This window comes from Rutidosis leptorrhynchoides, chromosome 2 (genome assembly GCF_046630445.1).
Source record: "Rutidosis leptorrhynchoides isolate AG116_Rl617_1_P2 chromosome 2, CSIRO_AGI_Rlap_v1, whole genome shotgun sequence".
NCBI classification, from domain to species: Eukaryota; Viridiplantae; Streptophyta; class Magnoliopsida; order Asterales; family Asteraceae; genus Rutidosis; species Rutidosis leptorrhynchoides.
The window spans coordinates 394,476,296-394,496,579 of NC_092334.1; the positions used below are offsets into that span (position 1 = coordinate 394,476,296).

At 34.7% G+C, this 20,284-nt stretch overlaps 2 protein-coding genes across 2 annotated transcripts; both read right to left on the reverse strand.

Moving 5' to 3' along the window:
- Positions 1-7,350: 7,350 nt before the first annotated feature.
- LOC139892182 (ADP-ribosylation factor-like protein 2) lies at positions 7,351-10,560 on the reverse strand. Its single transcript, XM_071875222.1, has 5 exons — positions 10,344-10,560; positions 10,140-10,250; positions 9,068-9,230; positions 8,121-8,201; positions 7,351-7,692 (listed from the first exon to the last, which is right to left on the reverse strand). Exons 1-5 carry the CDS (start codon positions 10,406-10,408, stop codon positions 7,555-7,557), a joined length of 558 nt encoding a protein of 185 aa, XP_071731323.1. The 5' UTR covers positions 10,409-10,560; the 3' UTR covers positions 7,351-7,554.
- Positions 10,561-12,135: 1,575 nt separating this feature from the next.
- Positions 12,136-20,012, reverse strand: LOC139892183 (uncharacterized). The gene is made up of 26 exons (XM_071875223.1): positions 19,830-20,012; positions 19,558-19,719; positions 18,870-19,035; positions 18,643-18,759; positions 17,598-17,728; positions 17,322-17,481; positions 17,112-17,179; positions 16,907-17,005; positions 16,706-16,821; positions 16,411-16,585; positions 16,225-16,332; positions 15,872-15,947; positions 15,651-15,794; positions 15,413-15,523; positions 15,196-15,308; positions 14,975-15,057; positions 14,756-14,880; positions 14,238-14,358; positions 14,008-14,145; positions 13,679-13,775; positions 13,472-13,597; positions 13,288-13,380; positions 13,115-13,220; positions 12,879-13,021; positions 12,429-12,515; positions 12,136-12,284 (listed from the first exon to the last, which is right to left on the reverse strand). Exons 1-26 carry the CDS (start codon positions 19,986-19,988, stop codon positions 12,165-12,167), a joined length of 3,144 nt encoding a protein of 1,047 aa, XP_071731324.1. The 5' UTR covers positions 19,989-20,012; the 3' UTR covers positions 12,136-12,164.
- Positions 20,013-20,284: the final 272 nt, after the last annotated feature.

Consider the following 20,284-nt stretch of genomic DNA (forward strand, 5'->3'; position numbering starts at 1 on the left):
TACTCATATTTTTGTAATTTTATGAGATATTTCATGCTAGTTGCCAAATGATGGTTCCTACATGTGTTAGGTGACTCACATGGGCTGCTAATAGCTGATCATTGGAGTGTATATACCAATAGTACATACATCTAAAAGCTGTGTATTGTACGAGTACGAATACGGGTGCATACGAGTAGAATTGTTGATGAAACTGAACGAGGATGTAATTGTAAGCATTTTTGTTAATTAGAAGTATTTTGATAAGTGTCTTGAAGTCTTTCAAAAGTGTATGAATACATATTAAAACACTACATGTATATACATTTTAACTGAGTCGTTAAATCATCGTTAGTCGTTACATGTAAGTGTTGTTTTGAAACCTTTAGGTTAACGATCTTGTTAAATGTTGTTAACCCAATGTTTATAATATCAAATGAGATTTTAAATTATTATATTATCATGATATTATGATGTTCGAATATCTCTTAATATGATATATATACATTAAATGTCGTTACAACGATAATCGTTACATATATGTCTCGTTTCAAAATCATTAAGTTAGTAGTCTTGTTTTTACATATGTAGTTCATTATTAATATACTTATTAATATGTTTACTTATCATAATATCATGTTAACTATATATATAACCATATATATGTCATCATATAGTTTTTACAAGTTTTAACGTTCGTGAATCATCGGTCAACTTGGGTGGTCAATTGTCTATATGAAACCTATTTCAATTAATCAAGTCTTAACAAGTTTGATTGCTTAATATGTTGGAAACACTTAATCATGTAAATAACAATTTCATTTAATATATATATATATATAAACATGGAAAAGTTCGGGTCACTACACAAGAGACCTATACGTGGTCTCTTCCCCACTGATACAGAGAAGGAGTGTCAAAGGTGGATTGATAGTGACGCGTTATTTCTTGGAACTTTAGTTGAACAGGAGATCCAGCAAGAAGAAACCCCAATAATTCCAGAAACTGTAGAGGAGACACAGACACAGACACAGACACCAACACATCAAAATACCGAGGTACAAGAATTACATCGTGTGGTAGCGTTGTTGACCGAGCGGGTATCCAAAACTGAAAAAGAATTTAAAGAGCGGTTGGAGAAAGTTGAAAATGAATTAAGTGAATGTAAAAGGAAATAGTCGGAATACGAAGAAAACCCTTTTCCAGAGCAAGAGTATCCGGTATATTAAAATTTATTAATTATTTTTATTTTTTGCATTTGAATATTTGTTCTCAATGAATTTATATAATTTTTGTTTTTTTATTTGTTATTTGCTTAGGACGATACGTATTATGAGAAATCATTATCTGACAATGAGATTGTCAACCCTTCTCCGATGCAAATACGACGTGGAATAAGAGAAAGACGACCCACGCGTGCATTAAGGTCCCCGTTTACTTCACCTGGATATAGAAAACCAATTGAGAAGGTAAATTGCTGCATTATAATATTTTAATTGTGTTTTTTTTATAAAAAAAATGCATAAATATTTGTTGTTCTTGATTCACTGATGTGGACGCAAGGTTATTCTTGCGTCCTTGCGCTTGGTGGACGCAAAGTTTGTCTTGCGTCCTTGCGCTTTGTGGACGCAAAGTTAGTATTGCGTCCTTGCGTTTGTTGTTTTTATTAACCATATTTCCTGTTTTGCACATCTGTCCAGACATGTCATTGAGAAGGTGGAAAACATGAATGCGATCATCCTAGATACAGAAGAGCAATGTGTGGATGAGCAAATGGTTGATTAAAAAGCTGTTGATGGACAACCTGAGGCTATGGTAGTTGATAATGTTACCCCTGGTGAAACAGAAGGACCAAAGAATGTAAGTGGTAAGGATGTGAAGGTGACTTTTAAGAGAAAAAGGAAGGAAAAGGACTGGGCTAGTGAAGAAGAAATCTTTGCCATGATCGACAGACTTATCAATGATCAAGGTTGTCTTAAACCACCACCCACTAGAGCATGGAGAGATCAGAGAAAGCATGCACCCCCTGCAAAAGATCCCACGACAATTATACAGAGCAAGCAAGAGACCCGTTGCATGTTCATCTTTCAAAGTGATCAGTTCATTTACCTTGGTCCGGAGTTTTGGATTCGCTTGCTGGGGTTAGGAGAGGCAGGATATTTGGAGAACTTGGTGAGTGATCTTCTTAATGTTTTGTTTATGACATGAATTATTGTGTTAATATCTTAACATGTCTTCTTAATTTGTAGCACATTGATGGCTGGGCTACATTTCTTTTAAGATATCGTCAGAGATTTCTCCCCAGAGCAAGCCAGATGTTTAACACTCCTGAGTTTCCACATGAGGTGGTTAAAGCAAGTTCTCGATGGACAATTATGCCATCTGGATTTCTGGCTCAGCTTGCAAACTTTAAAGAATTTTGGGGATTAAGTCAGAAGGAGAAGGAGGAGAGGTTGAAGCAAAAGGAAGAGAAGTTGAAGCAGGCCAAGGCCAAAGATCCTAATTTCAAAGAGAATGAAGGAATCACTACCTTTAGGGTACCAAATTACACTTATATAATTGCTCTTGGGGATGGTAGTGATGAAAAGTATCCAGCTTGGTCTTCATGTGATCAGGTAAGCATTTTAATTATCAATCTGGTGTTGATTAAAATTAGTGATCAGTTGATGTTTTTTGTAAACTGGAACAGGCGCAAGGTCTATCTTGCGACCTTGCGTCTCGTTATTTACTTGGACGCAAGGTTTGTCTTGCGACCTTGCGTCTTTTATTTTGCTAAGGCGCAAGGTAAGTCTTGCGACCTTGCGTCTTCGTGTTATTTGGACGCAAGGTGAATTTTGCGTCCTTGCATATGGATTTTTTTCTGACTAAACGTTCTTTCTGTTTCAGATCTTGATCTCAGTACACTTTAGAGTCCCAGAACATTTCTTGCTGCTATCATTAAAGTTAGAAGAAATGAAAGTTTATGTGTACGACAGTTTACCCGGTCTTGCAAGTGAACAGCTACAACATGTTGTCAGAATGTTGTGTGAAAACTTGCCCGTCTACTTGCACGCGATTGACTACTATAACAAGACGCCAGAATCACAGCTTGAAGATTACTACCCAAACAATGAGAGTATGGAGTTGATGATTGAATCTGGGCGTAATGTGCCAGTGCAGGCAGGTGAAACCGGTGACTGTGGTGTTTGGGTGTGCATCCATATGGAGAGACTGGTGTTTGCACAGGAGGGGCTTGATGACATTGGAGATCCAAAAAAGGCTGCACAGGAATATAGGAACAGAATGGCAAGGACGTTCTTCCGTGCACGTTTTGATACACTACCACCACCACCAGAGGAAAAAGATGCGACAAGGGATGCTAAAAAGGCTGCACAGGTTGTTTGATTGTAACCTTGTTGATATGTATATGTGTTGTTTGAACTTGTTGTTTGTAATTATATGATTACAAGTACTTACTAGTAGGTCTATATAAATGTGACTCTGATGGGAAAGAATAGACTGTAAGAGTAGCAGTATGCAGAAAGATGGACTATCTTGTGATTTGACCAGGGTTTGGTAGAAAGATGGACTATATTGCGACCTTGCGTCTGTGTTAATGAGGTCGCAAGGTCTAACTTGCGACCTTGCGTATGTGCAAAAGGTCGCAAGGTCTATCTTGCGACCTTGCGTATGTGTCCATGATTAGACTCAAGGTTTAATGATAGCATACATAAACCAAAATATAGATTATTATTACACATAACATAGATAAACTTCTAGCATTTATTACAACGAGAAGATATGACATAAAAAACATACAATATGAAAATAAACCGAAACTTGGTGATTGGTTTACTAATTATCGCTCCCTAGATTGCATGTTGCATAAAACTGAGACTGATAAGCATGAAACGCTTCTTTATCAGTGAGTTTCTCCTTACCCTTCTTCGACTTTGAAGTTGAGGCCGATGTTTTTACTACCCTTTTCGTGGTTGGTTCACCAGTTCGATCAACTGAAGATTTGCACGTATCCCTACCATGACCTGGTTCTTTGCAACGAGTACATGTTCTTACTGTTTTTTCAGTGTCTTCACCCGTTGACGGATGACGTTTTGTTGATTTTGGGCGTTCGGGAGCTCTTTTCGGCTTAATGGGAGGGTTTACAATTGGTAGGACGTTGGGCCCCGGATCCGACCATTCAGACCGATGGGGCAAAGGAAGGATGTGTTCCATATACGTACTTATATAAGTTTCTGTCGTGAACCAATGAGATACAAATTGAGTAACATCAGCTACTCCAAACAGTCGTGCTGCTGTAATAACATGTCCGCAAGGTATGCCTGATCCCTGCCACTGCCCACACGAACAAACTTTATCTGCCAGATTAACGAGGCCATTTTTTCGTCCATCGCGCACTTCTACTAGATTGTTTGTCGATGGAATTGCTTGCCATCTTCCTGACTTTTTCGTCCTCTTGGCTAGTTTATGTTCAGCATATGGAGTAACAATTGAAGTAAGACTAACCGATTTGTTGCGATGTTTGAAATACCAATCTTGTACCGAAGCGCGAAAAAATTCCAATAACATGCAAACAGGTAGTTTTCGAGCATGTACGGATAGTGCATTAACAGACTCTCACTATTGCTAGTAAGGTATGAATACCTAACATGTTCCGCTCTACTTCTAGACCATTTGTGGAACCCGACATCACTTAAAATTTTGTAAGACGCTTTCAATCTTCTTCGAAATACATCAAGATGATCCTCAAAATCCGACGCACGATAAGCTTTGACCATTTTCCAATAATGCCATTCAAAATATTTGAATTTGTTCGATTTACTTTTAATGCTTGCAAACAAATGACGAGCGCAGAAACAGTGAAACGCTTCGGGGAACACGGTTGAAACACCATGTGTTATTGGAAAACCTCGATCCGAAATAAAAGTAAGCTCTGACATACGATCACCCATTCCCCAAGTCATCAAATGGTCTCGTAGGTTGCCCAAAAACCAATCCAAAGACTCGTTTGTCTCGCCGCCAGCGATTCCATAAGCCAATGGCAAAATTCCATTATTGCCATCCATCGCAACAGCAACTAAATTTGTACCCAAATATCCTGCCTTCAAATGCGCTCCATCGACGATGATTATCGGGCGACAATGTTGAACAAATGATTGAATGTGCAGGAATGAACAATGTTAAAACAAATATGTTTTTAATTTTTTAATCGATACGCAAGGAACGCAAAATTTAAAATATACATATTAAATGGTAATAGTGATACTTACAACTACGCCAAGGGAATAATAACACATCAGAAATCTATTTTCTTTGTCTGTGATCAAATTCGTTACGCTTCCGGGGTTGTGAATCTTAATGTTATGTAGGTAAATTGGAAGCATTTGGTACGACTCTTCACTACTCCCACGAAGCATCTGTAATATATGACATTTGGCCCTCCATGCTTGATTGTAAGATATGCTGACACCAAATCGGCTGCGTATATCCGCACGTATATCGTTTGCTTTATATTCCCGGTTTGCAGATTTGAATGAATCCACAAGCATACTACCCAACACCTTTTTGGTTGCATGTTTATTGTTTCCCATAATTAGTGTGCGTGAGCATGTGTGTAGTTTCTTTACCATAAAGTTTTCAGTGAATCGTATTCTGTAAGCACTACATTTTCACTCACAGTTTGGCAACACACCGAGATTTGTCTGACTTTACAGGCTTTATTTGGAAGTTTTTTTCAAGACATTTTGTAAATAGGGTGTTTATAAACTCTTCTTTGTTCAAGAAAGTTTGACGGACTTTAATTAAATCTGACACCCTATACGTGGTTGGTATTTCAGTCGTCTGTTCGCGCTCTTCCTCATGCTGACTCAAAAGAGTTGGCATATTCCAGAACGGATCTTGCTTTTCTTCTTCATATTGGAATTCTGCGTCTCCGTCTTTTCCTCCATCTGAATCACTATCTTCGACAAGAGGTACCTCAAACGGGTGGTCTAATTCTTTAATTTTACATACGTTTTCAAGACCATAGTTATGCAAATCAAACTCTTCTGTGTTAGGAAGTGGCAATTCAGGTTTTTCCGCTTCTAAATTGTTGCTTGCAAGGTTTTCTTCGGTATCATTTTGTAGTAATAATTGTTGTGGTTGGTGTTTTGGTGGTTTTGGGCGATTTTGGTTTTTTTGGTGTGGGTGTTTCTTGGTTTTGTTGTAGTAGTGGCTGGTTTGTCGAGAATTTTGTTTCTGGAATCCGTTGTGGCTGATGCATTATTACTCTATCGACAATATAAATATCAATAGGAGCATTTACAATTGCATATTGTAAAAACTCTAGAAAGTCTTCATCATCATCAGTAATATCAAAAACTTGATTATTAAAAACGTATCTCATTGAAACAGCTGCATTCGGTGGGAATTGAATCTTTTTAAGAACATTTTTTAATAATATTCTCCGATTCATTGGTTTTACGGGCGCAATTGGGAGTCTTAACCGAATTCTAAAACAATCTCGTGGCATATATATGGGTATGTTGTTAATGTACTCAAAAGAACCCCCACAACATATATTAACAACAAATTTATCATCATTAACACAATTCATAATGACAAAAATTAGTGAAAAAGTGGTTAAAATAGTACCTTAACGTGGGTATAAGCTCTGCATTGAAAAATTTTGAAATATTTATGAGACTGTGATTTCAAAGTCTCAGGGTCAATCTATATATAGGGACAAAATATTATCCGTAAAAATCTATGATATCTGACGAAATCTTATCCACAAAATCGTATTTCTGATCAGATAAGGTCGCAAATTCGCAAGACGCAAGGACGCAAGCTTGCGCCTTGCGAGGGCAACTCGCAAGTCACCTTGCGTCTTGCGAGGGCAACCTGACAATTGTTTTTTTTTTTGGGGCTCCAGCGCAAGAAACTACATGGGAATGGGCATTTTGGCTATAATCCCCAAAAAATATAGCACAAAGTATAAACATTTTAAAGCATTGAGGGTCCCACATGCATATAACACTCGCCAAATCCATGGTGAATGCGTATAACTAAAGCGGGTAACTAAGTGCTGCCTATGGTTAGTTATGGGTGGTGACGGATAACTAGCGGGTAACTACCTATAACTTATCCATAAGGAGTGCTCTAACAGCAATAACATTACTCAATCACACAAGACGTACGAAGATGTAAGCGTCTACCCTGGAATAAATGAAAGTAGTTCTTCATCCAAAGGAATGGGCAATTATTAGCGTAAACCGAAATGGTTAGTGTCACACAAACATTTTTGGCATGTTTTAAACTTTTTACTAAATTAATTAATGCATTAAACATGATTACAAAAATTAACATTTTACAACAATAATGAAATGTACATTTTACCATAATCACTTTTAGCAATTTCACATGAAGAGATTCTTCCAAGCATTCCTGATTGTAAGATTGGCAGCAATGTTAACAAAAAAAATCTCTTGAAATGCTCACCCTATTAACTCAGACCACTTTAAATTTAAAGTTGTACAAACCTCATTCTTCTAAAGATGGTGAGTTTTCATACTGGAAAACATTAACACATAAATAAAACTAATCAAGAACATAAATCCGTGAAGCAATGTCTTGAACCAACCAATCAAATCCCTCCAGTAATCCATCACCAGTGAACGCACTGCACCCTACGATCCTCCAGTGTCGGGTTTTATCCATGGCATCCAAATTCAGCACCTGAAAAGACTCAAATATTTATGTGTGTTTCATAGTTGACACTTCAAATGGGTCAAGAAACTAAGCTGAATGGAACACGGGACAAATGGGTCGAACAGTTTAAATGTCGCCCAAAGACTATTTTCAATACATAGAACCTTGTGAAGAAGTAACCACCCCACACCCCCCCCCCCCCCCCCCCCCCCCCCCCCCAAAAAAAAAAAAAAAAAAAAAAAAGAATCTGACCCTTTTTGGACCATACTAGAAACTGACTTATTTCAACCTGAAGCCACTTTGACGCATTTGTTAACGCAGACAACCCACCCATATTGCCATCTTTAGTTTTGTCCATTGATAGTTTATTTGTTTTTTTTTTTTTTTCAATATTTATGCATCCATAATAGCAAAGAAGGGCCTTAAAACTTTGTGATGAGTAAGAACATACTTACTTTAGCAATTTCATCATGTGAAAGTGCACCCTGTATATCCTGTTTATTAGCAAATACAAGTAATGATGCTCCTGATAGCCTCTGAATCAACATCACAACAAAAAATATATAAATAAATAAAATAAAATAAAATAAGTACGAGTTTATAAGATACATTAACCAGATTCTACAAAAATATGCTATTTAGTTTTTCAAGTGACAGTTTCAAGGACTGTTATGATAAAATATATTTATCAATGCGGTAATTCTAGTTCAAAGAAACATAACTTCAAGTAAGTAGTGAACACAAATTGATTAAAACTAATATTGTTGTTGAACACTTAAGCTGAATTGCATATTTTAGAAAAAAGATTGTGTTTTTATTATCAGATTAACAACATAGTTAACCACTGACATATGACATAATTAGCATTGTGCAGGTAATTAAAATTAGACCAAATAGGTAAAAAATATAGATGTGATAATGATAGTATGAGTGTGCCCAATGGTTCTTTGTACGTAATAAAAGGTACAAATATACATAGAACAACCACTTAATACATTTTTTGAAGCATAGTAAGCTTTTCGACTAAAATGATGAACAAAGTGAATGACAATTTTATACGAACGGTATTAGGATATAACAAAATGATATTAGGTTCTATTGTATGGAGAAAGTAAGAATTATCTATTATCTTCATTATTGTAAATTTACTATGCTAAACAAATAGTGGTGATTGAATATCATCACATTAAATGACCATAGTATGTAATGCGATTAAATCAAATTGTATCGGGCCCACTTAAGATAAGGGGATGTGTAAGGCATTAGTGGTGATTGAATATCATCACATTAAATGACCGTAGTATGTTATGCGATTAAATCAAATTGTATCGGGCCCACTTAAGATCAGGGGATGTGTAAGGCATTAGCGATTTATAACAACAACGACCATAGTGAAACTTACCTCTTCCTTTAATAGATTATCTAGCTCAAATTTACAGTCATCGAGCCTTCTAAGATCCGAACTATCAACAACCCATACCAATCCATCAGTTTGTTCAAAGTAATTTCTCCAGTAAGATCGTATAGTCTTTTGACCCCCCACATCCCATATGTTAAGTGTGTACCTGACAGTAACTGTCACTTAAGACTAAAAAAGAACGTTGCAAATTTATACACACACTTTCTGAAAAGAAAATGAAAAAATCATTCAAGAGAACTAACTGTATGCACAACAAAATTTTGAACTTGTTACTCATATCCAAGCAATATAGAAAATTTCACATTTAGATTATTATCCCATCAAACCAATTTACAAATGAGCAATCAATATGTATGTAAACCGTTGTATTTTTGACTATATATTCAACAAGTAACATGTTTATATTAGGGACACTTCAAGATTGTAAAAGGCAACAACAAATGGAAGTTGGCATACCCGAAACTTTTACTTTCACATTTTAACAAGTATGTTAGTTGTTTGTAAACAAAATATCAAATACAAATGTTCCATTTGAGAATGAGCATCCAACTAACATCCTAACAGAAGATAGAAAAAAAGAAAGATAACAATAAGAGAATAACGTATCGGGTGTCAATGACTGCTTATTTTAACAATTACGTGCTTGTAAATTTCAAATAAGCAGATACGCACTTTTTACAATGGCATCTTGATTAGCTTATCAGCTAGTGTTAAAATAAGCAATAAGAAGATGAACACTAACATAAGCAATCTGTAATACCCTATAATCAAAATAACCACTATAATATCTATCTCAATATGTTGTGGCACTATTTGCTCCCTAATACACCAATATTATTGATTACATTGCAAATCAAAGCTTTTTAAACCTGATCAAACTGTAAAATAATCGATGATATTGTGCCTATGTATCATGTTTGCATTCAAAAACTACAGCTCCTGATGTTGCTGAAAGACATCAGGACCAATGGAAAACCGGGCGAAATAGCAAACATCTAGCAACATTTGATATCTCAAAAAGGGTATTTGTGTGGAATAGAAAGAGAGAAAATACTTATTATAGATCATGGTTTTGATGTTGAAGCCAAGAGTAGGGCTGATAACACTGGTATCTTCACCATTGAGTTTTAGTACAATTGTTGTCTTCCCTGAATTATCAAGTCCCCTGTTCATATTCAATCATTAATACAATAACAAATTCATCAATACAATCAATCACATATGTATATATAAATGTATCTATATATAAAATACCTACACCATAAGTATGCGCATTTCTTTTTCTTTCCGCTTGATCTTCCGAATGATGCTCAAGAGCCCCATTCTAAACCCTAAAAAATTTCTGAATTCAACACTTTCAAATTCAAATCAATAGACTCGATTGTAGCAGGTTTCAAAATTATGATGAACTAAATGATAATTTTTGAGAATATAGAGTGATCTGGACGATTTTTTTGTGAATTACCAGTACTATTTTGCTTATATGAAAATATAAATTTGTAACACCTACAATGAAAACGGTAATGGTATTTCTAGTTTTCTAATAGTCGATAACATAGATAGATATTAAGCATGATTATGAATAAATTTATCAAAAGTTTAAAAATGAAACATACTTTTTAGGGTTTTATCTTTCATAATTAAACCGCTTCAAAGCTAAAATAATGAAATTAGTTATACATGAACAAATACACTATTCAATAATTTTCATGAGTTTTTAGCCTCTATATGATTATTACTCCTCTCTAAGTGTCAACATTATTATTTTGAGACTCTTATTTTAAGCTTCATTTTGTTTTCAACCAATTAAAAAATATTACAGTAGAAGAAAAAAAAATTATTAGTAAAAAATGAAGTTAGTGATTTTTTAAGAGTATAAAAAGTATTTGAACATTTGTAATAGCTCAATGGAACGGAAAGAGCTCAACTTCAAGTTAATGAGATTTCCCCGCTTGTTATTTGAGCAATAGCTCAATTTTGTCAGATTAAGTGCCACATTGAGTTGTCCATTCCAATGTAATTGAGATCTTCAAAAGACATCTCTTACTTTCAATGGAACTGAAAGCAATCTTATACCTTTGACTTTTATTTAATCTTTTAACGGCTGGGAAAAAAAATATATATTAAAAACACTCCCTAACAAGGCACAAAATGAAAACACTTTGAAAGAGAATGTTAATGGTAAATTGAAAAGGGCGGGACCTAGAGGTTGATTAATTGGTGTTGTCTCGTGTTTTTTCGTAATATTTTTCGTTTTTTGATTTCACTTGGTTCGTTTAGTTTGATTCATATTATTATTGTGTAGTATTCAGTTTAGTTTTGGTTAGTTGTTTGAGGGTTAACAGGTCGTTAGGGGAGCCTCGTTTATAGATAGTTCTCTTTTTGTTGGTAGCTTTCTAGGTGCGAGACTTCCCGTTTCTCCCGTTTCTTTGTATTATCTGTCGAGGGCGTTTTCATTTAGAAAACAACCTCGTTTCTATATGAGTTTTCGTTTTTTTGCCAAAAAAAAAAAAAAAAGAGAGGAAAAACATAACAAAAGTTGGAGACATAAGTTTCAGTTAGAAACTATATGACCCATGTTTTTGAGCCAACGGAAAAAAATAGAATGTAATGTAATCGAGATGACTATATCTATTACAAAAATGCTCGTTAAAAACAACAGAAAGAATACAATGTAATGTAATACCGTTTGACATCTTTGATAACGAGATATATAGCACCAGGCCTTAGTCTAAAGGACCATTCAGGTAACAAGTTCCAACAATAGTAATTTCAGTATAACCATAAGATGGACTACACTAACATTTAACAATGAACAAAACAAACATGTTACATAAAAATTACAGTCACGCTCCTAAAACTAAATATTCCATAAAGATTGCCCTCAAAACAAGTTAAGGGAAAAGAATTTACATTAAAATTTTAACATCAAAATTGGGGTTGCTCTGGAAATTTTTTTTTTTTTTTTTGGGGGTGGGGGTGGTGGGTGGTGTGTTGTGGGGGGGTTGGGGGGGGGGGGGGGGGGGGGGGGGGGGGGGGGTGTTGTAGGATTGGTACAGCATTAAGTTAATGTATCTGCCTACTTTGGCACTTTGAGCAAATATATACTCTTCACAAATCCTTTTCCAGCTTTACCAACATCTTTCAAAATATCTGTCACATCTTTCTTTACGTCATTATCGTCTTCTCGCTTCCTCTTCTACACAAACGAACAACATTTTGCATTAAAAAAAAAAAATCGATACATCAAATCCATTCAAATATCCATCCTGCTTTTTGGGTACAGTTGAAATAAAAGGACTTAAAGAAAATATGTGACAAAGATTGTTAAAAGATAGAATACCTTCAAGTTCTCCTTTTCCCATGTAATGCCAATTGCATCACCACCAAACGAATCGTACCATAACTTGAACGTATTGGGAAAAGCACTCTGCAAGTGATGAAGATTGTAAAAGTTGAGAACTAGAGGATGCAATTTTGAACCATATAACCTTACTGGTCAACTTAGGTTATACTTTAACTAAATAGCTAAGGGTCAAACGGGTATAAAGTCGCCCAGAATACCAGATACAACCTATCAATTCACTATCCTAAAGAATTAGATCATTTCTGTAACAAACTTTTACAGAATGTTAAAGAAATTCAAACAGAGAGTTTTAGACAGTCTGACCCATACCAAAACGGTTACCCATTTTGACCCACCTCTGCCCATTTTGCGACCTCTAGCATTTAAAACAACGAATTAACAGCGATGTTTAGTGATAAAGATAAAGCCTGAAATCTGTTTACTTACCTCCAAATCTTTGACATAGCACTTTAATGGATCAAAGTTCATATATAAGTGATCCCAAAGATCCTTTGAGCTAGGATTCACACCTTTATGCAACAAAAAAGGCTGAAAAGTCTTGCTTGGATTTCCCCGAGCCACAAACTTCCCTGCACAATACATGCGTCTGATAAGAACTTGCATTGCAGATTTCATGAAATTCAAATTCTCAATAACACCTTTAAAGGAAGAGGTTTATATACCTCGATTAAGTTCAGATGGAAACAAAAGACGCTCAGGATGAGATAGCTTGTCTCGATGAAGAAGAATAACAGCATCATAATTGTTCAACGGAGTCCGAAAAATACACTGTCAATCACAATAAGTTCAGCAATGCACACAAAAACCCTAGAAACCGTATAATCATTTATCTCACCTCCCACCCATACGAATCTAGCTGGCCTTGCATAATGAGTTTAGTCAATAAACTTAAACTGCTTTTAGCATACACCGCCAGCCTTTTAAGCTCCTATCACAAGAAAAGTAAAAATTGTAGTTAATTGGGTCAAATGGGGCGTACTTAAAGCAGTAAATTGTTTGTAACACAAATCATTACACACCGATATAGTTGGACACGAGCTGGTCCAGGCTTCAGATCCCTTATCGTATGTTGTGGCTAAGTACATTGCGGATGTTATAATTCCTGTTCCTTCCTCATAAGCTTTTCTGCTTGCAGAAAATTTTTCCTGGTAATATGATTAGTTATTAACCATGCTGTAATTAGTCAATTAATAGAGAAAATTTTGAATATTTGATAGATTACTTACATTAATCTCCTTTTCATCTTTTGACGTCATATCATCATTTATATCAACAATTAAAGGAGTAAACATCCAGTCATGCCCAGATACTAGTCTTAGAAACCTGTTTTTACCAAAAAGTAAGAGAATAATTTACAAAGGCATCTATGTTTTTACATTATATACATACTATGTGGTACATGATACATATATCTGTTTTGTTCAGCATATTCTGGTGCATTTTTTATGTTAGTTACTTCTGCTCAAGTGTTCTATATTGTTGAATTTCTCATTTATTGTCTTACCAATGGACTAATATAGATTTAAAGAAGTCTAATTAAATAAAGAGATAAAACCTTATAAAGCCGGAAATTCGCGAACAAGGAGCAGAAAACGGCAAGGGCTTCAAAAAAATATATGCAACGACAAGCTCAACGGCTTCCTCACAAAAAGAAGCTGAAAAGAGGTGTGCAGCAACCCATCTTTTAGCTAGTCTTCATGGTTTAAAACATGTGTAAAGTTAGTTATCTTTCTTTTATTTGGGGTTAAAAAAAATCAAGATTTGAGTTCAGTGATAAAGACTCACTGCACAACAGGTCCATATAATGGGTAGCGACCTGAAAGACCATAAATCATGCTGCAATGTTGGCTTCTTAGGAAAAGATATCTGTCCACTGAGGAAACCCTTTTTACTTGGTAACTTTCAGCTGCAATTGAAAGAAAAAAAACTATATCATACTTACTAGAACATATTGTTACCATCTGTATTCCACTTTATTTAATTTAAAAGTGAGCCCAAACAAGAATCCTGAAAAAGTTTAGAACTTGTTAAACAGGTTAAAAGTCACCCAAAGTGTACTCTAAAGAATACATATCATTGAAGATTAATTTTTTTTAAAAGGGTCGCATATCCTCAAAGTAAAAATGGGTCACGGTCATAGGTCAATACAAAAACAATTCAACCCGTGTTAAACCCTTCTATAAATTACCAATCTTTGATTTTTTATCCGAACTATCCAAACCTGGTGACGCCATTTTCACACCTCTAGTTACTATCAAGGTGTTCATTGATTTTTTAATTAATATAATGAGCTTTTTGCTTACCTTGTCCGTTTAACAAGTCGAGGCCTCTCTCATGCATAATTTTCAAACGGAACACGTATCCAGAGAAGAAAACATCTACACCTTCTTCTGATGGACTATATTTTATTCCATGTTCTTTCTGAAGGCTGTTAATTAATTATTAATTATTAATTACTATTATTACAACGAGACAAACATTTCCAGTATCATAATACTAAAAAGCACAACGTATCAACTCACCATTCTCCAATCTTGAGCAAGAAAGAAGCTTTTGTTTTCTCTATTGCTTCATCGTCCATTGGCCAGTTCCCAGAACCTTCCAACTACATTGCACAGAACAATAATAAATTTTCTTTTTTTCTGACTTTCTTTATAAATTTTTATAATTTTATTTTAGTTTATTTAAGTTCATAAAAAGTGACAAGTATTAAGCATATGTAAGGTTAGGATAACATGCATACCTGAATCATAACTTCCATTGGTTGTATACAGGTTGATCTGGTTCTATTTTCAACTTTCGCGGTCTTAGCCGGTGGAAGAGGTATTGGTGGAAAAACAGATGTGTGTCGGAAAGCTGTAAAAAATCAAAATAAAAATTGCACATAATAAATAGGGGTGGTCTGTATATATGATTATATATAAGATAGAATTTAGAATCAGTTATCAAAATCGCTAAACCTGAATCCAGAGGTTTCACACTAGAGATTCCTAAAGGAACACCACTCAGATTAAGTAAATATTTGGACAGGGTATTGAAACTGTCAAGCAAACTTGCATCAGAAGCCAGATCTGCAACACACAATGAATCTCAGATAGTTGGAATCCTTAAAACTTGTAATGACGTGTCTGTTTTGGAGACAAGAAACGTTAAATTTGACATGTGGAATAATAGTCCAATTGGCGGCATTGCAGTTACCTGCACCATCATGAACCAATGAAAAATCAAGTTGGTCAACAACATGAACAATCTTTTCTTCATCCAAGGCTAGATGCCGTTTAAGAACGTACTCAGTTACCCATTTTATAATAAGGTATCTCTTTGCCGGTTTGCAATTCCAAACTACATAAATATTAATGAAGTGAGATAAATAATCTTAGGAAGTGACATCACATAGCAACTGCAAACACATTACTTACAAACACATTCCCTGGTGCCACTTTTAAATTGGTACAACTCCGCCTTATCTCCCCAAAACTTCCGGAACTTCATAGCCTATGTAGATGAAAGCTTGTAAAATTAGCATCTGTTAGGGGCTATTTACATTTTTTCTGTATTAAGTCCTGTTTTCATTCGCCTCTGTTTGGGAAGGGCTGTCTGATTCTATGTCTCTTAGAAACAGACCAATACACAGATGAAGTGACAAAGAAACAACAATTTTACAGTTTTTACTTACTGAATTAAGAGTTGTACAGAAACAGATCATTAAATGGAAAGTAAGCAAGCCCTTAGTGTCTCATCAGACACAATCATAAGAGAAACATATATGTACCTCTTCTTTATTGCCAAAAAAGGGACCCCGTGTATACTCATCAAAAGCTTCTGGCAAGCTGACCGAAATTCCGACCACTAGTTGCTCTTTGTCAAGCACTGACAAACCCTAAAATTTCAAAAGTCTGTCAGTAATTTACATGCATGAAGATGAATACATCAAGCTCACATTTATGAAATTACATACATCATTGATGTTGCATGACGGTGTTGCATTATTCCAGTTCACACGTACGACTTTCGCTCTGTCACCTAAGCCTTCTTTAAGCAAAGAATGCACCTTTTTTTCATAAAGTCTCCAACATTCATCGTCCATACAGAACCCTTGTGCACAAACTTCAGCCTTACCCTTCAAGTTCAATCTAAATAACATATATAATAAAGATCAACAACTTCAAAAAAGAGAGAGAGATAAATTAAAAAAAAGGTACCAAAATTAATAAACGAAATTGCATAAGCCTGTGTAAGTGATCTTGTATTACCTCATACAATAGTCAAACTTTGCTGGAAAGTCAACTTTGGTCATAAATAACTCCACAAACCCTCCATCTCTACATTTATCAATACACTTAAGTGCCAAAGCAGCCTCCTCTTGTAGCTGTATCAAATTAAACTAACATTTGTGTGTATGTCTTGTAATTGGACCTAATAAAATGGAGCTTAACATGATCAGCCAAAAATACCTCTAACAAGCCACCCTTTGTCATACGATATGCTAAATTGAAGTGACCTGATAAATCACATAAAACTGCTGGAAAATACTCTACATATTTCTTTCTTTCCTGCAACACAAAAAGTCAAACTTTAGTGTTACAAACCTGTTTATGAAACCAAAAACTAACGTGTAATATGAAAAATATTAACATGTGACCAAAGTCAAAACGATACCTCCTTAGACATATCACTTTCTCCCTGAGGCTTGAAGAATATCCCACTGCCCCACAACTTTGAAGAGGCTGCAAAACTCCATATTCAGTAGTTTAGCAATGTATGTTACAATCATTGAAAAAGGTCAGCTAAATAAACAGATTATAGATTATAGATTATATATTTTATTACAAAAGAGTAAAACAATTTTCTAAAAGGATATGCACATACCCATGAAGTCCAAAGTGGTTCGAAAAATCTTCAATGATGTCATTCCCTTGTTTATGTGAGCTTTACCAGATTCTGAGGCAAGGTATGCCATTATAATTGAAATAAGATACCCGTTTAACGAATCATAAGTGTGTAGAGAAGTTCTTTGTCGGGCCCACACCTATATCATTAAAATACAACTAAGATTCTCCAAAGTAATTATCGGTATAGTGCATGAACATATAAAATTTCAACGGGAGACAAAAAAAATATGCAATTATGTATTCATCATCATACTTTCAGTAAAACTAATGCCTCTCTTAAAGCCTCCCATCCGATAAAAGTCTTGCTGACAAATTCTGCACCTTGTTCCATAAACATGTCCTCTAATAAACTGTTGTTGTATACAGGAGTAGCTTGAGAGACACCTTTAACAGCACAGAAGCTCATTAATTAATTAAAAAAGATAGCAGAAGCAAAGAAAACAAAGATCCATAAAGCTAGTTGATGGGTAGTAAATTTGTCAATTTTGACCTATATACTTAAAATGGGTCAAATTAGATTTAAAAATGTTGTTTTCTAACAAATATAATGAGTAGAATAAAAATAAATGGCGTAGAAGACTGAGTTGAACAGATAGAAACTTACATAGTGTATCTTTTTGAAAGAATAAACATCATAATCAAAGTTATTCAGGTAGTTGGATTATTCTTGAAATACTATAGTTCTTCTAATCAATTTTTATATGTGGTGTATTTGTAAAAATATAAATTATAATAATAATATAACGTCTCGGGTCATCCAGACCCGTTTCAAGCCTAAACATAAAAAGTCACATGTTTTGGCCCGCTACCGCAATCTTCCCATATTTCCACCTACAGTAATATTAATATTTAGAGGGCTAATCAAGAGGGAAGTGAAATTTAGGAGGGAAGTAAAAAAAAATTCTTTTAAAAAAAAAAAAAAGTTAGTTATGAATGTCAAGATCATGTGAAAATATGAACATTTAAAAAAGACGTGATGAATGTTATTATTTTAACCAGAGCACGCTCAAACATTCATCACGATGAATGTTATATCTGACGTCATCAGGAATAACATTCATCGTAATGAATGTTATACTTCGAACGTTTTCTAGTCAAAATAATAACATTAATCACAAAGTGTCTTTTTTGAATGTTCATATTTCATCCGATCTTAATGTTTGTGAAATTTTTAAAAAATAATAAAAAAAAAAAAAAAAAATTACTTCCCCCTGCCCTCCTAAAATCTACTTCCCTCTTGATTAAAACACTTAATGTTTATATAATGTATAATCTATAAATGTAATAGGAAGTTCTACCTTGGTTCGAAACGTGAAGATTGTTGCGCTCTATATTCAACTTTTGAACATTGAAAAGGGATTCTGCTGTCGGAATCAATCTTATGATAAACCCTGGGAGTGCAGCAAACTTCGCGACTACGGTATGAAGTAAAACTTCTTATCAATATACTATACACATACAGCTACAAGCAATTAAAATACTAAACTTTTTAAAAGAAAAAATAATTATAAACTAGATTACTAACCAGGATAGACTACAAGAATAGGTTTCCTGGCCTCATTCTGAAAGCAAGACCATTCTACTTTGTCTGCTACAGAAGAAGATTCCAAATATTTCTTGATAACGCAAAGATATAGGCATCTTTTGCCATGGTACCGATGATTCAAATAGTCTTTCTCAAAAAAACACTCCTGCAAAACTCAAACATCGTAAGGCTATGTACAACGTAAAAGGAAAAACCAACTTCTAGAATGTACGAAATGAACACACAAACAGATTGAGACAAACAAATTTAAATAAAGATGAAAATACAAAACATGGATCACAACCTCCAAAAGCATCTTCGACACACGCTTAAGTTACTTTCAGGATACTACCTACCTAAAGCTTGATACAGACAAGTTTCGAAATTCTGGAATCTTTCCGTATGTATTTTTTTGTCAACATCACTAGAAAATGGCCCACCTATTGACTTGGTTTTCAATTGTCTTTTCGTATATTAAGTCTGTCTAGAGGTTGCGAATTAGGTTAGTTATGATATACTTATACACAGTTACTTCCAGGATATACACATGATTAGAAAGAACCAAAACAACTAAAGCTGTGACGTATTAATTCATGCTATGTAGCTGTAGCATAAAATAAAATTTTACATCATCAATTTCTTAAAATCAACAACAAATTCTAATTCTAATATTAATAATAAAAGTTACCTTGGGCAACCGAATGTAAACATCAACATTCACATCAGGTTTCACTACACATTGAAACGAATAACTTCCCCCAACTTGTATCAATCTTGGCCGTTTGAACTTAAACTCAACTTTGTCCGCACCAATATCTCTAATAAATTTCGGTGCTAAACTCGCAGTAACCTACACACCTCACATTAATTATTAATTATTATAGATAATAAATAAGTTCAATTTGATTGAATAAATAATGGAAATAGAAAATTAGGGTTTGACGTTCAGGGTTTAAGGACCTGTATATCTTCAGGTATTTTATTGATGCAGTCTGTTATAGATGAAACGACGTCGTTGACGAAATTGGTGGTTGAAGATGAGTAATCGAGCTGGACTTCCTTCAAAAGCTCGGCTAATTTTAAGTTAATGGTGTCAGTGAACTCATCTGTGGTAGACATGGCGATTAGCAGTAGCAGAAACGGCCGAGAGAAAATGAGATTTTTGCAGTTGTATAACAAGGGGTTTAACAGAGGGTTTATGTATGAGGCCTTTTTTTTATTTTGGGCCTCTCTTTGATATATTGAAATAAATTGGACTTTTAATTGGGCCTTCGTAAGATATACAGACTACAGTAATATGAATTTTAATTAGGCTTTTTGAATTTAACAAGGAAACTATGCTTTATGGATTGACTGTTTATGCAAGTGTGTTTTTTCTTATAAACTTATACTATTAGTTACTATCTAAGAATCTT

Bases quoted from the DNA above. Each gene is read 5' to 3' on its own strand.
- LOC139892183 (XM_071875223.1), bottom strand. From the start codon at position 19,988: ATGTCTACCACAGATGAGTTCACTGACACCATTAACTTAAAATTAGCC. The intron at 17,482-17,597 runs GTATGATGATGA...TTAATGATATAG, and splicing joins AGGCATTAGTTTTACTGAAA to GTGTGGGCCCGACAAAGAAC. The intron at 13,221-13,287 runs GTGAGATAAATG...TGTGATTGACAG, and splicing joins TAGATTCGTATGGGTGGGAG to TGTATTTTTCGGACTCCGTT.
- LOC139892182 (XM_071875222.1), bottom strand. From the start codon at position 10,408: ATGGGGCTCTTGAGCATCATTCGGAAGATCAAGCGGAAAGAAAAAGAA. The intron at 10,251-10,343 runs GTAGGTATTTTA...GAATATGAACAG, and splicing joins GAAATGCGCATACTTATGGT to GGGACTTGATAATTCAGGGA. The intron at 9,231-10,139 runs GTATTTTCTCTC...AGTTACTGTCAG, and splicing joins AAAACCATGATCTATAATAA to GTACACACTTAACATATGGG.